This window comes from Bufo gargarizans, chromosome 1 (assembly GCF_014858855.1).
Source record: "Bufo gargarizans isolate SCDJY-AF-19 chromosome 1, ASM1485885v1, whole genome shotgun sequence".
In the NCBI taxonomy this organism is placed as follows: domain Eukaryota; kingdom Metazoa; phylum Chordata; class Amphibia; order Anura; family Bufonidae; genus Bufo; species Bufo gargarizans.
In genome coordinates, this window is record NC_058080.1 from 604,052,615 (window position 1) to 604,075,470 (window position 22,856).

General features: G+C 39.7%; 1 protein-coding gene across 1 annotated transcript in view; it reads right to left on the reverse strand.

The window, feature by feature from the left end:
- The window catches only part of PRDM6 (PR/SET domain 6), a 131,736-nt gene that overhangs the window by 98,230 nt on the left and 10,650 nt on the right, over positions 1-22,856 (reverse strand). Inside the window, exon 3 of the mRNA XM_044291104.1 lies at positions 15,051-15,358. Coding sequence (XP_044147039.1) covers positions 15,051-15,358 — 308 coding nt within the window. The remainder of the gene's footprint in view (positions 1-15,050; positions 15,359-22,856) is intronic.

Below are 22,856 nucleotides of genomic sequence, written 5' to 3' on the forward strand. Positions count from 1 at the left end.
TTTCAGATTTGAGCATGGGGGTCAGATCTGAGCATGGTGGTCTTGTTTGAGCATGGGTTGGTCAGGTCTGAGCATGGGGGGGTCAGATCTGAGAAGGGGGAGATATGAGCATGAGGGGGGGATCTGAGCATGTGGGGGAGATCTGAGCACTGAGGGTCTGACACTGGGAGTCTGATTTGTGTTGTCTGATCCAAGCATTGGGGGTCTGATTTTGGGGGTTTGATTTGGAAGTCTGATGAGGTTTGGTGATCTTATTGTAGGTCAGATAAGGATTCTGGATCTGATTTAGGAGTCTGATCTGAGGTCTGATGAAAAATATATGTTTTATTTTTTTTCTCTGCTAATGAACAATAAGAAAAAATATTTTTAGCAGACCTCAGATCAGATAAAAAAAAAAATATTTTTTTATTTTATTTTTCTTTGTTAAAACCTAGGTGCATCTTGTAGGGCGAAAAATACATTAACTGTGTGTAAATGTATAGCCTGTGGCTCCTGGTAGTCATTCTTTTTTTTTAGGCTCTTTGTGTATGTAAGGTTGGCCACCCCTGCTATAGACTGTGAGGGGATGGGGTGTTATACTATATACTGTGAGGGGCTGGTGTGTTATACTATATACTGTGAGGGGGTGGGGTGTTATACTATATACTGTGAGGGGGTGGGGTGTTATACTATATCCTGTGAGGGGCTGGGGGTGTTATACTCTATATGTGATATAGTTTTCTTTAATATTTACCAGAAGAAAAATTATATGGGGTGGAATGTGAAAGGGTGTATGGTTGGGACAAATGGAGGTAGGGGGCCCAAGATTGGTAAACAGCCCCAGGCCTATGATACACACAATCTGTCCCTACTAAGGGGATATCCCCCTTAAAGTTATTTGGTGTCTTACAGAAGTGTGGTGCAGTGATGAACACTTTTGTCTAACTCTTTACCAACTATTGGTTGGCTTACTTTGAGAGAAAGTTTTACACCAGAATAGAGATGCTATTTTGTCAGAAAACAATTCATCTTAGGCCATACACCCTTTTGTGTGATTCTCTGCACTTTCATGCTCAGCCCTAAATGCACCAAATTGTGCCCAAATTACACCAATTTGCACCACTTTTTAGACACATTTTAGACACAGACACATTAGTAAATCTGGACCATGGCATTTTCCCCTATAGAAAAGATGCTGGCAAAACAACTGAAAAACACCAAGAGCTACAGCATGCTGCATTTAAAAAAAGGCATAAAAAACTAAAAACACTACCTAATAAACACAAAGTACTTGTACAAGTAGCAAAAAGATGGCGATAACTGCTAAAGGTGTTTCCATAGCCAGCGCTACATTAAACTTAACATACCAAGAAATACATTACTGTCCCTGGTGGAGCTACAGTTACCAAAAAGGTCTAAACGTCATCTCGAATTGATCAGTGGATCCAGCCAGTTGCTTATGACATCAATGAGACATCCTCATCTCATGGATTTGTGCTACTACTACATAGTGAATGCTCTTGCTCTTTCCTTAGATCATTTTACAAAATAGTTTTCTCCACCACATTTAGGTTTTATTTGGGCATTTCTTTGAACAATACATTTCTGTCTGGGTCAAGAAAGATACAGAGAAGGATCTCTGACGCTGGCCAAAACCATTGTAATCCCATTATTACAGTCCGACCCAGAGGCCTGCCAAGCCACCATCAAGTAAACATTTTCACACGCTATTCAAGAAGCTAAAAACTAAAGAGTGAAATGGGAGCAGGAGGTCGAACAGCGAATGTCTGTGAACGTTCACAGTAAATATAATGATCACTTAAATTGAAAACAGAACTTTCAAGAAGTGGAAAATCCTAGATGACAGATTGCTCAGGAATATAATTAGAACTTTTACAAATGTTTGGCACACATTTCCCTGTGTATTACAATAATGTGAAATGGAACACTTATTCTGTGTGTACAGCATGGACTCCACAAACAGTTCACACAGTTATTTATGAGACGTGGGGTGGAGCTGACAGCCGTTCCCCTACTTAATCCAGCATATTTCCCTTAAAGGATAATTTAGAGTTTCATTTAATAAACAGAGTTATAATATATTTAAAAGAGATTAAATCAGCTTTTATAAATGGGGCAGAAAAGACTAAAAACATAGAAGCAATCTCACCGCTCAACACAGGAAATGACAAAAGATGCCTACTTAGCCGATCACTGACTATAGCACTCGGCTCTTCAATCAGTGATCGGCTGAGTAGGTATCTACAGGGATTTCATGTGTGTCAAGCTGTAACCAGGAAGCGGAGACCAGCAGGTAAGCATCTGAAAGGCAACATCAGTGGATTGGTGAGGTAAGTAATGCTTTTTTTTCTTTTAGCTCATTTACCCAATATGTAAAAAAAAATGCATGTTCCACTGGAGCCTTTGTGCTCTCAGAGGACACTTGCAGCCTAGTAGAGCACATGCTACTTTCCACTTCTTAAAGGGCCAGCATGTACACACCTCCTGTTCTCCCAGCCTATGACAGCCTTCTAGTGGATATTTAAGGCATACTCCCACAGGGCACATTATAATCACCTGTGCCTGACCTCTGTCTGACTACTGGATTTTGACCCTTTGATGCATGACCTGACCTGTGGCTGGTTCTCTTACTGACCCTGTGCTGTCTTCCCTGACCTTTGAACTGATTAACAGAATTAAAGAATCCTGCATGCCCTGACCTTGGCTTGCTCCTTGACTACAGTTTTGCCTGCTCCCTTTGTGCTCTGCACCATTGTCTCTTGACCCTCGTGGGTCAGCAGTCACTTGAACAGAGACTTATTGTGGTTCCCCTGAAGCAAAGTTCAGATTCCTGTATAGTGGTTAAAGCGTCAAGATCAGGGAGGTCTATTACATAATTCCCTTAGGAGAAGCCCCAAGTCAAATCTGTTCAGATAACACGACGGATTCACATCCACTTCTACAAACCGGATTCCAAAAAAGTTAGGGACACTAAACAAATTGTGAATAAAAACTGAATGCAATGATGTGGAGATGGCAAATGTCAATATTATATTTGTAATAGAACGTAGATGACAGATCAAACGTTTAATCCGAGTAAATGTATCATTTTAAAGGAAAAATACGTTGATTCAAATTTTCACGGTGTCAACAAATCCCAAAAAAGTTGGGACAAGTAGCAATAAGAGGCTGGAAAAAGTAAATTTGAGCATAACGAAGAGCTGGAAGACCAATTAACACTAATTAGGTCAATTAGCAACATGATTGGGTATAAAAAGAGCTTTGCAGAGTGGCAGTGTCTCTCAGAAGCCAAGATGGGTAGAGGATCACCAATTCCCACAATGTTGTGCAGAAAGATAGTGGAGCAATATCAGAAAGGTGTTACCCAGCGAAAAATTGCAAATACTTTGCATCTATCATCATCAACTGTGCATAACATCATCCGAAGATTCAGAGAATCTGGAACAATCTCTGTGCGTAAGGGTCGAGGCCGTAAAACCATACTGGATGCCCGTGATCTCCGGGCCCTTAAACGACACTGCACCACAAACAGGAATGCTACTGTAAAGGAAATCACAGAATGAGCTCAGGAATACTTCCAGAAACCATTGTCAGTGAACACAATCCACCGTGCCATCCGCCGTTGCCAGCTGAAACTCGACAGTGCAAAGAAGAAGCCATTTCTAAGCAAGATCCACAAGCTCAGGAGTTTTCACTGGGCCAGGGATCATTTAAAATGGAGTGTGGCAAAATGGAAGACTGTTCTGTGGTCAGACGAGTCACGATTCGAAGTTCTTTTTGGAAATCTGGGACGCCATGTCATCCGGACCAAAGAGGACAAGGACAACCCAAGTTGTTATCAACGCTCAGTTCAGAAGCCTGCATCTCTGATGGTATGGGGTTGCATGAGTGCATGTGGCATGGGCAGCTTGCATGTCTGGAAAGGCACCATCAATGCAGAAAAATATATTCAGGTTCTAGACCAACATATGCTCCCATCCAGACGTCATCTCTTTCAGGGAAGTGTCACGGTCATGGTCGTGACTCCTGTGTCCGCATGCTGTTGCCTGCGGTTTGGTTGTTGTTGTTCAGCCACAGGTGAGGGCCGCTAGTTTGTTGCCTCACTTGTGGTTGCCGCTGGCAACATGTGATTGTACTTGGCAGTATAGCAGCCGGAGCTGGTGCTAGGTTGCTTACTGTCAAGTGCATGCGGTTACACCTGAGTGGTGTGTGTGTATGTATACACTCTGAATATCTGGTGTGCACTCTGTTTTATGTTTGGTGTGCACTCTGACATTTTCCCTTCACTGTAGCTGACCGTGGCAACATTTTTTTTTTTGTTTTGTTTTTTTTTTCTCTAAAAAACCATCAAACCAAACGTTACCACGGGCAGCTACAGTGAAGGGAAAATGTCAGAGTGCACACCAAACATAAAACAGTGCACACCAGATATTCAGAGTGTATACATACACACACACCACTCAGGTGTAACCGCATGCACTTGACAGTAAGCAACCTAGCACCAGCTCCGGCTGCTATACTGCCAAGTACAATCACATGTTGTCAGCGGCAACCACAACTGAGGCAACAAACTAGCGGCCCTCACCTGTGGCTGAACAACAACAACCAAACCGCAGGCAACAGCATGCGGACAGAGGAGTCACGACCATGACCATGGCCGTGACAGGAAGACCCTGCATTTTTCAACAAGATAATGCCAGACCACATTCTGCATCAATCACAACATCGTGGCTGCGTAGGAGAAGGATCCGGGTACTGAAATGGCCAGTCTGCAGTCCAGATCTTTCACCTATAGAGAACATTTGGCGCATCATAAAGAGGAAGGTGTAACAAAGAAGGCCCAAGACGATTGAACAGTTAGAGGCCTGTAGTAGACAAGAATGGGAGAGCATTCCTATTTCTAAACTTGAGAAACTGGTCTCCTCGGTCCCCAGACGTCTGTTGAGTGTTGTAAGAAGAAGGGGAGATGCCACACAGTGGTGAAAATGGCCTTGTCCCAACTTTTTGGGGATTTGCTGACACCATGAAATTCTGATTCAACATATTTTTCCCTTAAAATGGTACATTTTCTCAGTTTAAACTTTTGTTCCGTGATTTATGTTCTATTCTGAATAAAATATTAGAAGTTGGCACCTCCACATCATTGCATTCAGTTTTTATTCACGATTTGTATAGTGTCCCAACTTTTTGGGAATCCGGTTTGTATTACAATGCAATCCCACCGGAACACCCTATATGTATTTTGCACCAAGTGCACACTTTTCAGGAGGTATAGCATGCTAAGCAGTAATGCACAAAGTGTAACATTCATTTTACTGACTGTGCACAAAACTATAACAGATGGTTGCTACATTTACACATCATGGGGCCCTTTGGTGGCAGCAGTTGTGAATGTGAGATACAATACTATGGATTATAGATTTGAAAAAGAAAATGCAATAGTCTTTTATAGAGTTTCCAGTCAATGCAAGAAAAATATGAAATATTAATTGGAATCCTCTATATTTGGTCCATGTTGGTCCATATCTTTCTTACCAGTGAAATCTACTTCAGGGAATTTAAAGTTTTGGGATATGATCTAGTTTCTAGTCAAAAATGAAAGAACACAAACCTAACAAAGAACCAGAAATGAAAATAAGAGCATCAACCTTTAGACTGGCTGTGATGTGACCGCATTGTATTAATAAGGCCATAATAGGTCTTCTGTCCATATTATGGTCACAATACAGAGACCAAAAAACATATGATGATTTAAGTCTTGTTTAGAAGAACCTCAGGTAATCTGAGTATTGTGTGACCATAATATGGACATATGGCCACATTATGAACGCCTAAGCTTGCAATCAATATCAAATTTCCTAGAGTTACCCAGGAAACCGTATTGGTAGACTACACAATGTTATCGATGTGAGTCTGAGGTCTGTCAGTGGACTCTAGACTACAAGCGTAAGACATCCTGTATGTGCTAATGGACTCTGGGTTCTTGTAACCTACAATAATAGCAAAAAATAGGATATTCCTATTTGTGCAATTATATTCTTTATCATAGCTCCAATCAAGCGCTTTCCTTTTCTATCATAACGGGTATAATTTAAGTGAATATATTATGACCACGGCCAGGTACATTCAGTTTTTACAGTTTGTAAAACTCTTCAATTAGAGCAAGCTGTTTTTCTTGTTAAACTTCCGGGTTTTCCCCCATCGCAATGTCAGCCTGCAGTGCATGCATTCCTGAAGTCTAGTCCTATAAAACCGTGATGTTAAGCAGAAAGGGGAAACCATGTGCGAGTAGATTAATTTATCTCCTGGGAATAAAGACACATTAATAACTGAGATAATGTTTTCCTACACGCTGGAATCAAATGTGCCTTTTCAATTCTTTATTAGCAAACACATGAGGGGAAAATTATCTCACACTCATCCATAATACCTAATTGCTGAGAAAGTTTCTGACTTCCATTGCACAAACATTATAGAGGAATCGTTCCCATTACTTCAAAATGAAAATGACCAGGAATTTTCATAAGGCATAAAAAGTATTGTTGGCATACATGTTCTATACCCGGAGAGAATGTTTGCTTAATTCGCCTCACACTGTTTTTCCTTGAAACTAATCAGAGTTGTATTGTGCTCGTGTATAACTCATGAGTCTTCGAATCTGCGAGAAATGGAACATTAACAAACGTGAATAATATTTTTGGCCTAGTGAAGCGCTGATATCACATACTCCCGGCCGCACTCTGTTTCTTTTTCGTCTTTTTGCTTTTCTTCTGTTCCAAAATGACCTCCCTATTTTCTGACTTTTTCTGGATCACTGGTCAGTATTTTGTTCATATTGACACCTACAATCGGACTCATTAGTCTGAACATGCAGTAACATGGCCCAACTCATTCTACCTGCAAACTGAAATTTCTCTACTTTCTGTAAATTATATGTACTCAAAAATGTTAAAAAGGATCATTTCACTTCTGTTACAAAAAATGTAGGTAGTCCATATGATATATACACATAAAGAGGGTCATTTATTAACATATATACGCCACTACTGTCGCGCATTTAGCAGCAAAATCTGCGACTTTTACCCACTCACACCACATTTCCAAAGTGGCGAGAAAAGTGGGAGAGGCATGGGCTGGGAAGCGGGTGATCCAGCAGGTCTGTCACATTTGTCATTTTCCATGCCAGTTTTTGGGGTGGAAAATGGCTTAAATCTATGCCTGCGTCTCCACATAACTTTGGCGCGTCCTCCAGCAGCAGAGAGGAATATACAACCGTTATGGAAAATGCCCATCTAAATAAATGTCCCATGAGAAGGGGAGTGTTTACCCTTGAGAACAAGGCTCTGGGCCCTCTGCTGCTGATTGACAGCTTTCTCCTTTTTACTGTGCATAGGGAAAAATCTGACAATCAGCAGTGGGTTGGGGTGGAGGAAGCCTACGTCTCATGATTACATCAGATGCCTGGCCATGTTGCAACGAATAGTTCCACAAAACGAAAACATATTCCTACATAAGTGAGACATCTCTGAAATCTGTGTGTGTGGGTGATCGGCGTCACAGCTTGTCCTTTTCTTCTGGTGGGTCTATGGTGGGTTGCTTGATGGTACATTTGCATTACAAACTGTGAAACCGAGGCCAACAGTCATGATTGTAATCCACAGGCATGGGACAGAAGTTGCAAGATTTCCCCAAGGTGATAGTGAGTAATGTTTTGGAGAGAGGCGAAGATGATAGAGAAGAGAGGGGAGGGCTTGGCTACTTGCAACAATGGATAATGCCCCCTGGGCACTCGGGGCATCATTTGTATATGGAATAAAGATCATTTGCTGGTGCAAGCAAACAGCAAAAGAGCCTAATAAAAATATATGCTGTCTCTATGTACAGAGGGATGCTGCTGGTAGTTTAAAGAGTGTGTACAATGTGACAGACTGCCTTGAAAAAGACCCTCAAAAGAAAATAAATCTGGTTGAGGTATATTCCATAACATTGCCGATTTATATGAGATCCGGTATGTTTACAAAGTTGGAAGATGGCTTATATGAACACTAATTTCTGCCTTGAGCGACACATACTATCCGAAAATACTGTAACTCAGAAATGGCTGAATAAAATATTAAAGGATGCAATACAAAACGTGTCTGTGTTCAAAAGGAGTATGCACTAAAGGGATGCTCCTGGGAAAAGTGAAAACTAGAATATCTGCTATTCCCAAGGCTTAAGTTATTGGTGTTGTTTCAATCCCTGTGTGATGGACCACCTCTCAGACCCAGGCATAACAGAGTGTTCCTTTAAGGACTACTCCACTGTATTAAATAATTGACCTTTACTCTACTACAGGGATGGTCAACCTGAGGCTCTCGAGCTGTTGCAAAACTACAATGCCCATCATTCCCAGACTGCCTACAGCTATCAGCCTACAACAGGGCATGGTGGAAGTTATAGTTTTCCAACAGCTGGAGAGCCGAAGGTAGGCCATCCCTGCTCTACTAGAAGTATACTATCCATACTGTGCTATAATTATGGTAAATGACCGACTGAAAGGAATGTGAGTCCTACAATTTGCTACAGAATTAATTCCATCATTGTTGCGTATATTTCATAAGTCAAGTAATTTGTCTCTTATTACAGGTCAAGCAAAACAGTAATTGAAACAAACTAATAAAATAATGTAGCTAAATAATAAAATAAATGAATCATAAAATAATGTAACTAAGTAATAAATTATTGTAACATTAACTTAAAAAAAATGTAGCGGAATAATAATATAAATGAATAATAAAATAATCGAACTAAATAATACATTATTGTAACAGATTAATAAAATAGTGTAATAAAATAATGAATGTGTAGCACAGAACAGAAAGTTTGCTAAATATTGACAGACTAAAATACCTTCTGTTTTATTTTTTTATGACCCCTCTTTCTGACTTCTTTTGGCTGTGAAGTGCCGACACTTTGTCAGACACTTGTGATTTTAAACCAGGGTACAGAATACCCAGAAGCGTGCTACACACAAAAATCATGTTCATTCCGCACTTCATAGGCAAACTCAGATCCAAATGTTAAGACAAGCTCGGATTCTATGTCTTTTTTAATTCTAGCAGCAGAACACATTAGTGTTGTTTCGTGCCCTTTGATGCGACTGCTGCTTTTATACGTAAGCCACATTTGCTGCAATAAAAGTGTAATAAGATGAAAAATGGCCTCTTGGGTCCTTCTCGGAGTTGTATAAAACAGAGGGTGGAATTATTAGCTCATGCAACCTTCTAGTCACTCCCACTAATGTTACTGTAACTACTGGGACTACGGGGCAGCCATATATTTTAACAATTGCAGCATTCATTTGTAAAATAAATAGCAAAAAGCAATGGCTCACATATTAACCCTTTCAGCCAACGTGCAGATATTAACACAATGAGACGTAATAAAAAATTTTAACAGCAGGTTTTCTCGTTAGATGCCTGGCATAATATAGAACTTTCCAACCTGCAGATACAGGGAGTAATGCCCGCGCAGTTGGTACCACACACAAGGAATGGTGAACAGTATGGGCAGCAACGGCAATTGCTTGACTACATAAAAATCCCTGATGTTCCATGTTTAACACTGGTATTCAAATAGGACAAAAACAGTGATTTATGAAATACTGGACATTTTAGAGGCGTTTCAACATAAACAATCATTTTATAAAGTGGTATCATGCACATAGCTTCACCTTTATAAAATGTCCCAGACATTACAAATTACAAAAACTATTGAAAAGCGTGAATCGCCTTTATAATAGATCTCATGGGCAACCGACATCAGGAGAAGTTTATGTGCATTTGTGTAGCGGCTAAGGGAAATATGCGCCATTTTTGTTTCCAGACTTGGCATTAAACATGACCCCTGGAGGATTTACTTTAAAATAGAACTTCCAACATAATTTAGAGTCTTTCACATTCACTGGCAAGAAAGTAAAATATCTAACTTAAAGGTTTCCAAATCAACAGAAATTAAGTCGTTAGCAACTGTTTCTGTAATGTGAAAAACATGTGAGACGTAGAAAATGGACTAAAACTTCAATAATAGTGACTCTGTATTACAAAGGTTACATACTGCATGATCAAGTGAGCGAAATCAAAATGCAAAAATCAGTGGCTATCCTGTATATACAGAGCCATGAACACACTAGATGACCAGAAAGCCCTCTTCTAACTATTATATCTGGTCAAATCTGCTACACACATTTCTGAAGCTGCAGGCCATGTATGAAGCATGCAACCCTCTCTACGGACAAACCTTAGCATTAGAATGTAGCATTGTCATGAAAAGCAACCTATCCAACCAGGAAAGCTAAAGCTGCAGTATACAAACCAAAGACCATCATGTGCAACGCCAAGAAGGTATGTAGCACACCAACAATGGTCTCTGAAGCAGTGAAAACATATTGGGGCAGCTATACTATTGGAAATGCACCAGTTTGTGGGGCATTTTGCACCGAAAACCTGGTGTGCATGCTTTGCATCACATTTACTAACTGTTATACACACTTTTCTAAGCATTTTACACCTCATCCGACAAGGGGGGATTAGTGGAAAGGGATGTGGCTTCATGGGCTTGGTCTAAATATGCTTCCGTGAACCAAAAATGGATTTTTTTAAGAAAACGACAACAACTTATAGGTCCCGTAAACTTAGACTAGACATAGAATAGTACATTTGTCTAATATTAAGGCTGTGTGAAGTGCAACACTATTAGTAAACCTGCCCCGCTGTCTGGAGTAATAACTCATGCTTCACCAGCTGGCAGACTGACATGCCCGAATATATAGAGCCAACAGTAAAGTTATGTAGAGGGTGGATGATCAACTGGTGCTATTTTCATGTTTTGGGTTGGGCTCCTCATTGCCACAGAAGGGAACTATTAATAGTATAGTATGCAATGAGATTTTAAAGGGTCACTAACTTTTCAAAAAACTTTTAATATGCCTCAGAAACCTATCAAAAGTTTAGATTGGTGGGGTCAGAGTCCCCCACTGATCTCTAGAATCAAGAGATAGAGGCGCACGCAAATTGCACTCTCTGTCCTCGCTGCACAAAATGGGCTCTATAAAAATCAATGGCCTGTCTCAATTCCATCCTCTGCAGCGAGTAGAGAGAGTGGCATGTGTGTGCACTTCCCTTTCCTCGTTCTAGTGATCAGTGGGGGTACTATGATATATCAAGTTTTTTGAAAAGTTAGTGACCCTTTAAAGGACTGAGTTGTCCAATTTAGTACCAGTTCAGAAATGGCCCTTTAGAGTTTTGGCATTACAATGTCTCTAGTGTCCTCAAGCCTAACTTTTGTAAGGCTAGTTTCACATTTGCAGTGCACATCTCCGGCAGGCTGTTCCGGCAGAGAGCAGCCTGCTAAAGATGTCTGGACCCGGCACTGCCGGACACTACCTGACACCCGCTGGCCCAGTTCACTATAATAGGGAACAGCAGAGATCCAGCACAACCCGGCAAACATGCTGAGAATTGACCACTGCACAACATTTTTTTTCCAGACGATTCTCTCCATATTTGCTGGGTTGCGGCTGGATCTTCACTGGTCTCCATTATAGTGAATGGGGCCGGTGGCGATGAGGTAACTTCCGACCACACCAGAATGCAGAGAGAGCTGGCAGATTTTAATATTCCCAGAGAAATATATATTGGTAATGACCCTAGATCGTATATTAAACTTTCAACAGGACAGCAAACAAACTAATTCTCAAGTCAAGTTATTCTACCAATTGGCCCAAGGCTGGCAACAGCTATGTAAATGTGTCATGCCCATACAACAAAAGTACCATATTTTATCATTTAGATTTACTAACACTATGGTGTTGGTACTGCGGTACATTTTTTGCTGAATACAAAGCCAATTTGGTATTGTTTTTCCAGGTTCATCACCTTTATCCTTATATATAGGTGTAATGAAAATTATATATACATAAACAATATACTGCCAAACATTTTCTAACTTGTGAATCTTCTTTCGTTATATATACTCTCTGGTGTCCTTGCAATTTATTGTACATAGGGGAGACGTCACTTGATTTCAAAACACGGTTAAACCAACACCGGTAAACTAAGAGACAAAGGGTACTCGGAAGAAACGAATGGATCTTCCAGTATCCAAACATTTTACTGAGTTAAATCATAAGGAGAGTGATTTCAGATGTTTTCTGATAGATCATGTCCCGATTTCTCGCAGGGGAGGCAACAGAGGTTTGTCCCTTAAGAAACGGGAACTTCATTGGATCGCTACCCTGAATTCCTTAAGACCATATGGATTAAATGTAGATTTTAGGCCTGGGATTTTAAATACATAATCGCCATTCAACGCATTGATGCTCATGTCCTATCTCTTCTTGAATATGGTGCTAATTATACTAATAACATTTTTTCTTCTTTTTGTTTTTAGTTTTTATTTGATGGAGGAATGATGGAGGACTTGCCGAACTAGCATGGATTCATTATAATAATTGGAAATTAATTTATTGCAATTATTGATTATAACAGCAGAAAATCGGTTTTTGGACACATTGCACAGTTTGCGATGGTGGTGTTGTCCTCTCTTCGGTCTCTAATTGTTAATGTTACTTCTATCATTGATTTTTCTTCTTTATGATATGTTTTGTATATTCTTCTGGACCTTATTATACACTTTTCACCTTTTATAATAGGTTACATACCTAACAGGGGTCCTCGTGCCATTGAGGTGGTGTTGACCCCAGTATAAATACTTGCCGATATTGGTATTAACGTGACACAGTGGTCACCGATGGCAAGTACTTCCTTTTTTAATTTTAGTTTACTTTATTTAATTTTATCAGTTGCATAGGGAACACCTTTAGGTCTGAAATCCCCGATCAGGATGCCAGCAAAGTATGTTCCTTCTGCGGGTATACTGTACTACGAGGGTGGTATGTTATCTGTGAAGTACTGCTCGTATCAAGTAATGAGGTTCACAATGATGTCTGTTCAGTGTAGTGCATATAGCATTTTTATGCTGACAGGAGTCTGGGGACCGGACAGCATTATTTCATTCAAGAATTTTGTGCGGTGTCTCCTTTAAGAACTCTTTTTCATGCTGCTCTTTTTCCTTTGTGGCGCTGGGATGGCACTTGGACACTGGGGTTGAGATCTGCTATCTTACCTAGGTACCCACGTGCATATTTCAGGGTACTGGGATTTGAGTTTTACATAAAACACATTATTAACATATCTTAGCTACATGGTTTTTTTTTTAGAAGAGTGTGATCGTGCGATCGGTCTGTGTCCCGCGATCGCTCTAATAGGTATTATACACGTTATAAGCTAAAAACAGATAGGGAAGGGTGACAATATATGTTATCTAGGGCCGCACCACGCAATAAACAACGTGTTAGTTGATAAGAAGATAGATTTCCAGTGAGTAGCCGGAGGTCAATTCCTGACTCCAGGGAACAAAGAAAGTAGCCGTCTCTTCAACTCTGGAAGCTGGTGTAATTCTGCATCCTGAGAGCTGAACTCTGCACCTCCTGATTGATTCAATAACAGGGAAAACTATCCCTTTTATGCCTGGATGTCAGAAAGATTCAATACATTGTATGTCCACTATCATGGATTATTCTGGAAGTTAATAGAAAGAATATGGAAGCTGCTAACAGAAATATAGAGCAGACCTACATACGTGAAAGACAAATTTAAATTCCCACTTTCCATAAATATGGAATGCCATATAAAATGTTTGGTAACCATTGTAATACAGAAGAGGGTTCTACGATAGACAGCCTTGCTGTCCTTATAGAGGATCTGTCGGCTCTAAGGATGTTTGTTTTAGTAAATAATTGTATTCTGCATGAAATAACACTTGGAACTCTGTGTTGTGCTGTCCCTCTGTTATTCCTCTTCGAATTTTTTTATTACAATTACATGTGGTTGTTACCAGTTGGTGGTGGGCCCCTACACAACCTGACATTGTCCAATCAGCGCTGACTGTGTGGTGGCACACCCCTTTGACAAGAGTAATGGTGACATCTTATTGTCAGCTTATTTATAAATATCTAAGAGTGATAAGAGAGGAACGATACGATGCCGATTTGTAAAAGAACCATGATCCACAATGATTTTATGGGGAATACAAGTGTTTCCTAAAGCAGACATGTCAAGAGTGGTTACAGGTCCACCTTAAATGATCATGAAAGCTATCTGATGTCCAATCGACTACATGCTGAGGACTGTACACATGAGCAGACAACACAGGCTAGAGATGACTGTATTAGGCTGAATCTTGCCGCTTGGGAGGATAAATTTGTTATGGATATTGATTGAATAAATGTAATTAGTTTATGTTAAAGCCATCTGATTATGCAACATGATGATTGTCGACTAGTATCACTGCAAAGGGAACATTTTGCAAATCTTTTCAAGCATTCAAGATGTTGCAACTGTCGTGTCTTCAATCCTCTTCTTCAAGCAACTATAACTGTAATCTGGTTATATATTATAATTAATCTTTGAATATATTCTAATAAATATATAGTCAGTCTTACTTACAGGGGTTCTCCGGGCTACACTATTGATGATGACCTACCTTCTGGATATATCTGTGAAGGCTTTCCGTGTCTAGATAGGTCATCAATATCAGATTGTTGGTGGTCCGACACCCAGCACTTCCACCGATCAGCTGTTTTGGGTTGCTACAAGGCTGTAAGCTCTACTTGTATGGAGGTGGAAGCAGACAGCGCCATGCACGATGTAGTGGCCGTGTCGGGTACTGCAGCTCAGCTCCCATTCAAGTGAATGGTAGCTCAGCCTCAATACGCTGGCACAGTGTATGGAGCATTCTGTTTCCACTCCGTACTCTGCTGATTTCCGGCACTGAAGCAGCCAGAAGGTGTCAGCTGTTGGAATCCACTGATGTAATACTGATAACCTATCCGGTGGATAGATCATCAATGTCCACCGGACATTGCCCAGGGAACCCTTTTAAGGCAATTGTCATTTTTGGGGTTTAATTAGCCCAACTGTGATAGCTTCACCTTAAAATTCACTTACCTCCCAAAGATGCTGGGTGTTCCTCAGAGCTCCTGCTTGAACTTTGTCCGGGGACACAATAACCCCTTGAAATGGCCCTATCCATGTGCCCTGTTGGATTCTTTGAGCTGCACAGATGCCATATGCCAGACCTGGCACAGTACTGGTACACAGACACACCTCCCGTGGAAGATCACGTAACCACTCAGGTATCTCAGGTGGAGGAGCCACAGATGCTGTGCTGCTAGTGCCCACCAGACGTCGCAGAGAATGCAAGGGCCCATGCATGGGACATTCTCCATTTCGATTATCTGCACACATGTCACACCCTGGACGGAAAAAAAATAAAAACAAGAAGATATGTGTAAATAGGCATCTGCATCTGTAGCATTTTCATGGAAATTTTTGAAACATATAAAAGTACAAGTTGGTGCAATAATTGATATCTACAATCATATAACAGGTTCTTGTTCACAAGGGTTATTGAATATTAACTGCTCCAGTGCATTCTTTGTACAGCGCTATGGAATATGTTGACATTATATGAACAATAGGTGATAAATAATATGCTGGAATAATGTAGGGGTCATAGTGCCACTGTGGCATTGCTGGCACCTGGTACCAGGAGTACGTAGACTGATTTCTTTTGAGGTCAGAGATAAAATCTCAACTGTCTCTGCATCCTCACGCTCCTCCTGTGTCTACCAACACTCCTGTAGTGCCATGGAAGAATTTGCTTTAGTCTCAGGTCATCACCAGCAATTTTTCACTTGTCTTGCAGAAGACAGGAGCTGTCATGAGTAAATGACTGACAGCTACTGGAATTCTGTTTAATAGATGCCATGGAAGATGTTGGCTGTATTACTTATGCAAAAATGAACTGCCGTCCGAAAAACATTTTATGAATGACAGGAAGTGTTTGTAGATAACCTCACTGAGAAACGGTGGACATTGATGATAGGCTCTCCTTAGCATGGATAAGAAGAGTGGTATAAGCCGCTTCCAGGCTCCTCTGGCCAAGGCTTATTTTCTATAAGAACAAAGGATCGGAAGGGGTGGACTTTACCGCCATGTAAACTGAGAGATTAGGGGGTTACCTCCTGACCACAGGCGTTTCGCTGAAAAAGCCAAAACAATGACAAAACCAGGGGCGGACATACTGGTTCAGCTGCACAGGGCCCAGGAGGGGAGGGGGACCCTTTGATGTTCTAGAGCAGTAGTAGAAGGACCCAGGCTGCACAGCTAAGCTGAGAGTGGGGCTTAGTATGTGATGGGGCCCAAATTAACAATGCTATAGGGTGAAGGTTAGCAGTGTGACAGGGACCCCCAGATATAACTTTGCTTTGGGACCCAGAAATGCCAAATTCATCCCTCAAGATGAGACATATTGAAATCCAACATAGAATCCAACCTGACATCTGTCATCAGCAAGCACTATGGTAATATATTTGTAATTATGTAGGAACAGTAGGTTGTATGTGCTTCTACAAATACAGAAACAGGAGTAAGAATTTACTGGTGAGTCTATGACTGAACTAGTTGGTAACAGCTAAAGCTACAATATACTCCGTATATCTGATCATGGCTTCTGCTCACAACCAAAGCCATGGCGCTGTGCCCAATCTGTCATGTAATGGGATTCAAATGACATCTGCCGTACCCCACTGACTTATAATGGAGTCTGTCAAGGTTCCATTAAGACAGGGATGCTCAATCTGCGGCCCTCCAGCTGTTGCAAAACTACAACTCCCAGCATGCCCTAATAGCTGTTGTCTGTCCAGGCACACTGGGAATTGTAGTTCTGCAAGAGCTGGAGGGCCGCATGTTGGGCATCCCTGCATTAGGGTTTCTGCTTCACCTGCCTTCAAAACCCCTGATAGAGGCACCAACATCACAAAATAAAATTGAATAAGAAAAAAAGTTTACTTTTCTTTTATACCAGAGATTAGTCTTAGCCATAACTGAGTTCTCTACCAAGGCCATAACAACTGAAACGAAAAATGAGATTTCCAGTGAATGACCTTTGCAAAAGTGTATAAAAGTGTATGAATTGTGTATGCACCAAAAATATTTGTCAAACCTTTCCGAATTTGCCTGGAATCAATAGCATCTCAGCCGTTTTAACTTTTCCCAGACGAAATATTTAACTTGCTACTTTCCGAAAAATGGAGAGCATGTAGTGTTGTGGCATGATATTATGTAACATAATAAATCTGATGCCGAAAAGCAGTGTTCAGGATCTAACTGCATTTTATAGACATAAAGGAGTGGATTTCTGTAAAGAATGAGGTTCTACTGAATTTAATTAGGTTCCTACTGTATAAATTCCTGGTTATTGATGGTTTTCCTGGAGACTTGTTGTCTACACATGTAATATAAAAGTCATCCATCCCACAAATCTTAGCAGACAGTGATTCTGTATTTAAGAGGTCTACTTTCTGTCACTACAGGCCCCTCTGTGCTCATATTCCTTTTTAGAAGAATGTAGTAGGAGTTTGACATAGTGATGGATGGACGAATTAGTAGTCAAGTTGATATTGACTAGTAAACTATTGCTGCTGGAAAACACAAACGCGCTGACTGAAATCGATGCCATTGAAAGATTTCCAGAAAACAATGAAATAGTCGATATTGCTATCCAAATATACAAATATGAATTATTGCCGTAAGAGGGATGTAAACGGGGGAGCTGGCCTGGCAAGAAGATACAAGAGCTTATAGCATGGGACTAATCAGTCTGAGATCCATAGCTGGGATTTGTAAGGACAACAAGGTCAAAGATAAAGTTGTATTAGTTCACATTACTTACAATTCAATGAGATCACTGAACATGTTTCCAAATCTTACAACCGTTCTTCTTCCATTAACAAACTCAACTTTCCTAATTGTGAATTCATTTCTGCTCATTTTCCAGCTTTCATAACATAGTCACATAGTATATAAGGCCGAAAAAAGACATTTGTCCATCCAGTTCGGCCTGTTATCCTGCAAGTTGATCCAGAGGAAGGCAAAAAACCCTGTGAGGTAGAAGCCAATTTTCCCCACTTTAGGGGGAAATAAAAATTCCTTCCCGACTCCAATCAGGCAATCAGAATAACTCCCTGGATCAACGACCCCTCTCTAGAAGCTATAGCCTGTAATATTATTTAGTATACAGTCGAGTTACTTAGATAAAAATCCAGCTCATCCATCTATTGTGCCTCTAGAGTCCTGGGCACAGAAGTTACCACTGGGTTTGGTTGTAAGTGTGACGGTGAAAAAAAGACCACATCTAGAACTAGGAATAAAAGCCACTTCTGCCTTATTTCTATCCTAAATTACATTCCAAGCATAAGTTGTGCTGAAAAGTACGGACCACGTGAGCAGTTTGGGTGCAACACACTAAGGCCTCTTGCACACAACCGTATGGCTTTTTCAGTATTTTGCGGTCCGTTTTTCACGGATCCGTTGTTCATTTTTTTGTTTCCGTTGTGTTTCCGTTCCGTTGTTCCGCAAAAAAATCTCTGTATAGTTTCCTTATGCGATCTGTTGTTTGCGGATCGCAAATGGAAACATAACTTTTTTCATCATTAATGTAATGTACAGTAATGTATTTTAGCAGTATACACATGGGCAAAGTGGGCATGGATCCGCAAAAAACAGATGACATACGGATGTGTTCCATATGCATTCCGTATTTTTTTTACTTGAATGGAGCCACGGATCGTTATTTGCGGGCAATAATAGGATAAGTTTTATCTTTCAGCGGAACAGAAATACCTAAATATGGAAATGGGAGTGCATACGGAGTACATTCCGTTTTTTTGCGGTACCATTGAAATGAATGGTTCCACATAATGACTGCAAACAGAATCCGCAAAAACGGAACAGAAATGAAAAAAAACAACGTTTGTGTTCAAGAGGCCTAAAGCGTATATTGCGCTCAAATATCATAAGGGGAATATTTGAGGCTAATTATGCTTGAGTCTGCCGGGCTCACTTTATGCCACATTTGTCTAATGTCACATGTTCGATAAATTTGTCTCATCCTTAAACTGAACCCTTTTGTCAAGAAACGCTGTTTTCCTTCTCCACCGTCCTACTGGAGTGAGATTACAACTACAATTAAAAAATCATTAACATACCTAACCATACTCAATTTCCCACCCATATATCAAAACTGGAGTGAGGGGTGTAAAAATGCCCTATTTTGAAACTTCTTGAAGGCAGAATTCTGGATTGAAGGCATGAAAAATTAGGCCCAAAATGTGTAAGTAGTCCCTACTTTTCATTACAACATGTCGCGAATGTGATTTTAAGATAAAAATGTTGAAAACTAAAAAAAATTAAAAAAAAACACAATTTGGTGATACATGTAGAGTTTGCTGTTCCTCTCATTGGATACCTAAATGCACACAGAGGTAACAAGTAGCAGCTCAGTATACGTGCAGGTTCTGCTCTCCTGAATTCAAATGCCCAGCGTGATGGGAGTATTAAATTGAGTAGGTTCCTGTCTGGACTGAGGTCACTTTGCTGTGGTAGTTGGGCACAGATGAGTTTTGATCAGAATACAGGTGAAACTCGAAAAATTAGAATATTGTGCAAAGCTAATTTATTTCAGTAATGCAACATAAAAGGTGAAACTAACATATGAGAGACTCATTACATGCAAAGTGAGATATTTCAAGCCTTTATTATAATTTGGATGATTATGGCTTACAGCTTAAAAAAAAACAAAGTCACAATCTCAGGTACCCTTTGCTCAGGGGGTATGGATTATTAGCTGACTAGAGTGTGACCCTTTGAGCCGAGAATATTGAACCTTTTCACAAAACTCTAATTTTAAGCTGCATTAATGCAATTCCTTTTAATTTGCATTACTGAAATAAATGGACTTTGCACAATATTCTAATTTTTCGAGTTTAACCTGTATATATGCTGAGAACTTTACAGTTATTTATCACATCAAATGGAGTATTAGTTTATATATATATATGCTGTATTTAGTGCTATGAGAGTACTGTTTTATATATACAGATGTAGCAGGGGTAACACACAAATCTTAACTCAAATTTCTTAACTCATCGCATTATCTTGAAACAAAAGCCATTGAAAAGCAATTGCTTAGCGCATTTATTTTATACATAACATGTCTCATAAAGCATGCTACATCCGTATATATATATATATACAGAAATATCCTTAATGCTGGACTTTGACTTTTTTCAATTAAAGACCAAAGGGAAGTTTTGATAAAGTACTGCAATATATTTTTGATGTTTTAACTTATTATTATTTATGTAATAGTATAATTATTATAATTATTATATTATTACAGTTATTCTGGTCATTTATAATCTACACAATTGTATGACAATGTTGGGGGCAGTGAATAAAAATACAAAAACATTATATTAGCAAAATAAAATTATATACAGAAATATATATTTTTTTTTTACATGTGTAAGTGGATTTACATTGTTTTGCTTGTTTCCTATCATTATTAAGTGATCCTCATATGAAGAGCCATGGCTCTAATGACTTAAAAATAATGGCTTCTCCTGACAACTTGTATGGCAAATGAAAGCACTTTTGTTGAATCCAGCTCAGGTCAAGAGTGATCAAATGTCAGTGTTATTCCCAGGAGGCATGTTGAGCAGTCCTGGTGAAATCCATTGCTCTTCTCAATGTACTTGTTAGTGACAGGTGTCCACATACAAAAACTGTTATAATTGGGGATTCGCTGACAGTCACAGGAAAAGGCCACCATCAAGGCTCAGGAATGGATTGTTCCCTCTGTGCTTTGCATTACTGTTGTCATAATTCTGAGTTTAATACAATCGTTGGGTGGAAATAACATAAAGACATCAGACATTGACGTCCCTCCTGAATCCACACATGACAGATATATATCTGCCTGGTGTCCAACACTTCTTTTAGTAGTTATAGTATGTTTTACACATTGATTACTGTGGCCGTCGTGGGTTCTTGACCTTAGTTTCAGGATACAGAATCAGAATCACCATAACCAAGCATAGCCGACACAAACACAAACCTTACAACTATCTATTCGTATGAATGCTACACTTCATTTGTAGTAACAATAGATTATGTATGGTCTGCAGTTCACCACAAGGCATTTCATTGTGTAATTGCATGCCCTCTGCTGGACATTATTGTAATGACAGCCTTCCTGACTGCTTACGACGTTTACTATTACGCTAGCCATAGACCTAAAGGTCTGACGACAATCTTACAAAACAAGCAAGGGCCACAAATTAAAAGGATATTTCCTAAAATATGATCATTCATACTGTGATAAATATCCTTCACCCCTTTTGCGGACCCCTTTTTGTGAACTAAGCACTAAAATGTATGGACTAACTGATCAGTATAATGGTAACATAGTTAATACAGTCCATCAAGTTTACCCAAGGGATACTTCAGTTGAAATAGTTAATCAAATGATTATCGTTAATGGTCCAGATTATTACGGATTATTATTCAGTCTATGAATGCTGTAGTATTTTATAAAAATTATTTCATGGCATACTAACATCTGTAGATACTTGAGGGCTAGAACTGGTGTCAGCTAGAAAAAGTTTAAGTGATGCTCATAGCAAGTATGGCAATCTGATCATTTCTTTATCAGTTATCACAATAATCAATTATCTGTAAGACGTTCAATAGATGCAGTGATTATTATTACTAGGATTTGAATGGGTTCGCCAGTCCAAATCCCACAGAGAAAAGAATGACAAAATGACGGCATGAGTCCAAAAAATGTTGTCACCTTTCAATGGGTGGAAACATTGAGCGACCCTAATACTGGCAAGTAAGCATAGCCAATATGTAAAACAATACCCAAACTTATAACAATATGAAAGTTTATGTATTGTTAAGACCTTAATTACATTCACACCCCACACCGGTCATTATCTATATGGCGTGAAGAAATATACATCATATTGACCTAAATTGAGTCTACCAAGCAGAAATACAACTGCAAAGGTACAATAATGTATTTCATGAATGGGTTAAAAAACTTGAACGTATGTAGTTCTCACGTTGTGTAACGTACCCTGGCAAAATTAGAGTCAGTAGATCTCAGGGATTTCGGTGGATGGAGGCACAGATTGTTTATATGCCACATTCAACAGCTATGTCCTTATAGGGGTATGTTCACACGTGTCAGATTTATTCTGATGTGTAATTAAAAGAGAATATACAAGAGTGGCACTCGGGTTTCTGCTGTGAACTGCCAAGGATCTTCATGAAGCTCCATTGTTACTTGTGTACGGGGTGCGGATTATCGTTGGATTTGATGCGGATCTCAACATGGAATCTGCTCCAAAATCTGTGTCAAATCCAACACAAGGGAACAGGTCCTAACCCCAAACAAGGATGCTACAAACCCTAACCACAGACCCTCAGAGCAGAGAACTTAGAAAGAGACCAAGGAGAATGCTCTGAGGACCAACAGTGTGAGATGAACCAACTTGTTCCACGAGATCAGACTCTCAGTGGGCATTTCCTACCATAGACGTCATGATATATTTAAAGGTATAAACCGATGAATAAAAAAGTGAGTACAGCACCTAGATTTTACATTTTACAGACCTATTTTGCTTTGGAGAGATAATCCCCTGAATTATTATCTGTGAGCATTCCATTGGCCCCAGGACAGGAAGTTCTACTTGAGATATGAAACTATGAGAGATATTTTCCCCATGATAGATAAAGAGAAGTTAGATGTCTTGTGAAAACACCATAACATGTGTAGAATATATTTTCCAGAATACCATCAACTCTGAAAAACCTAATAAACCTTATAATAAATACGAACAA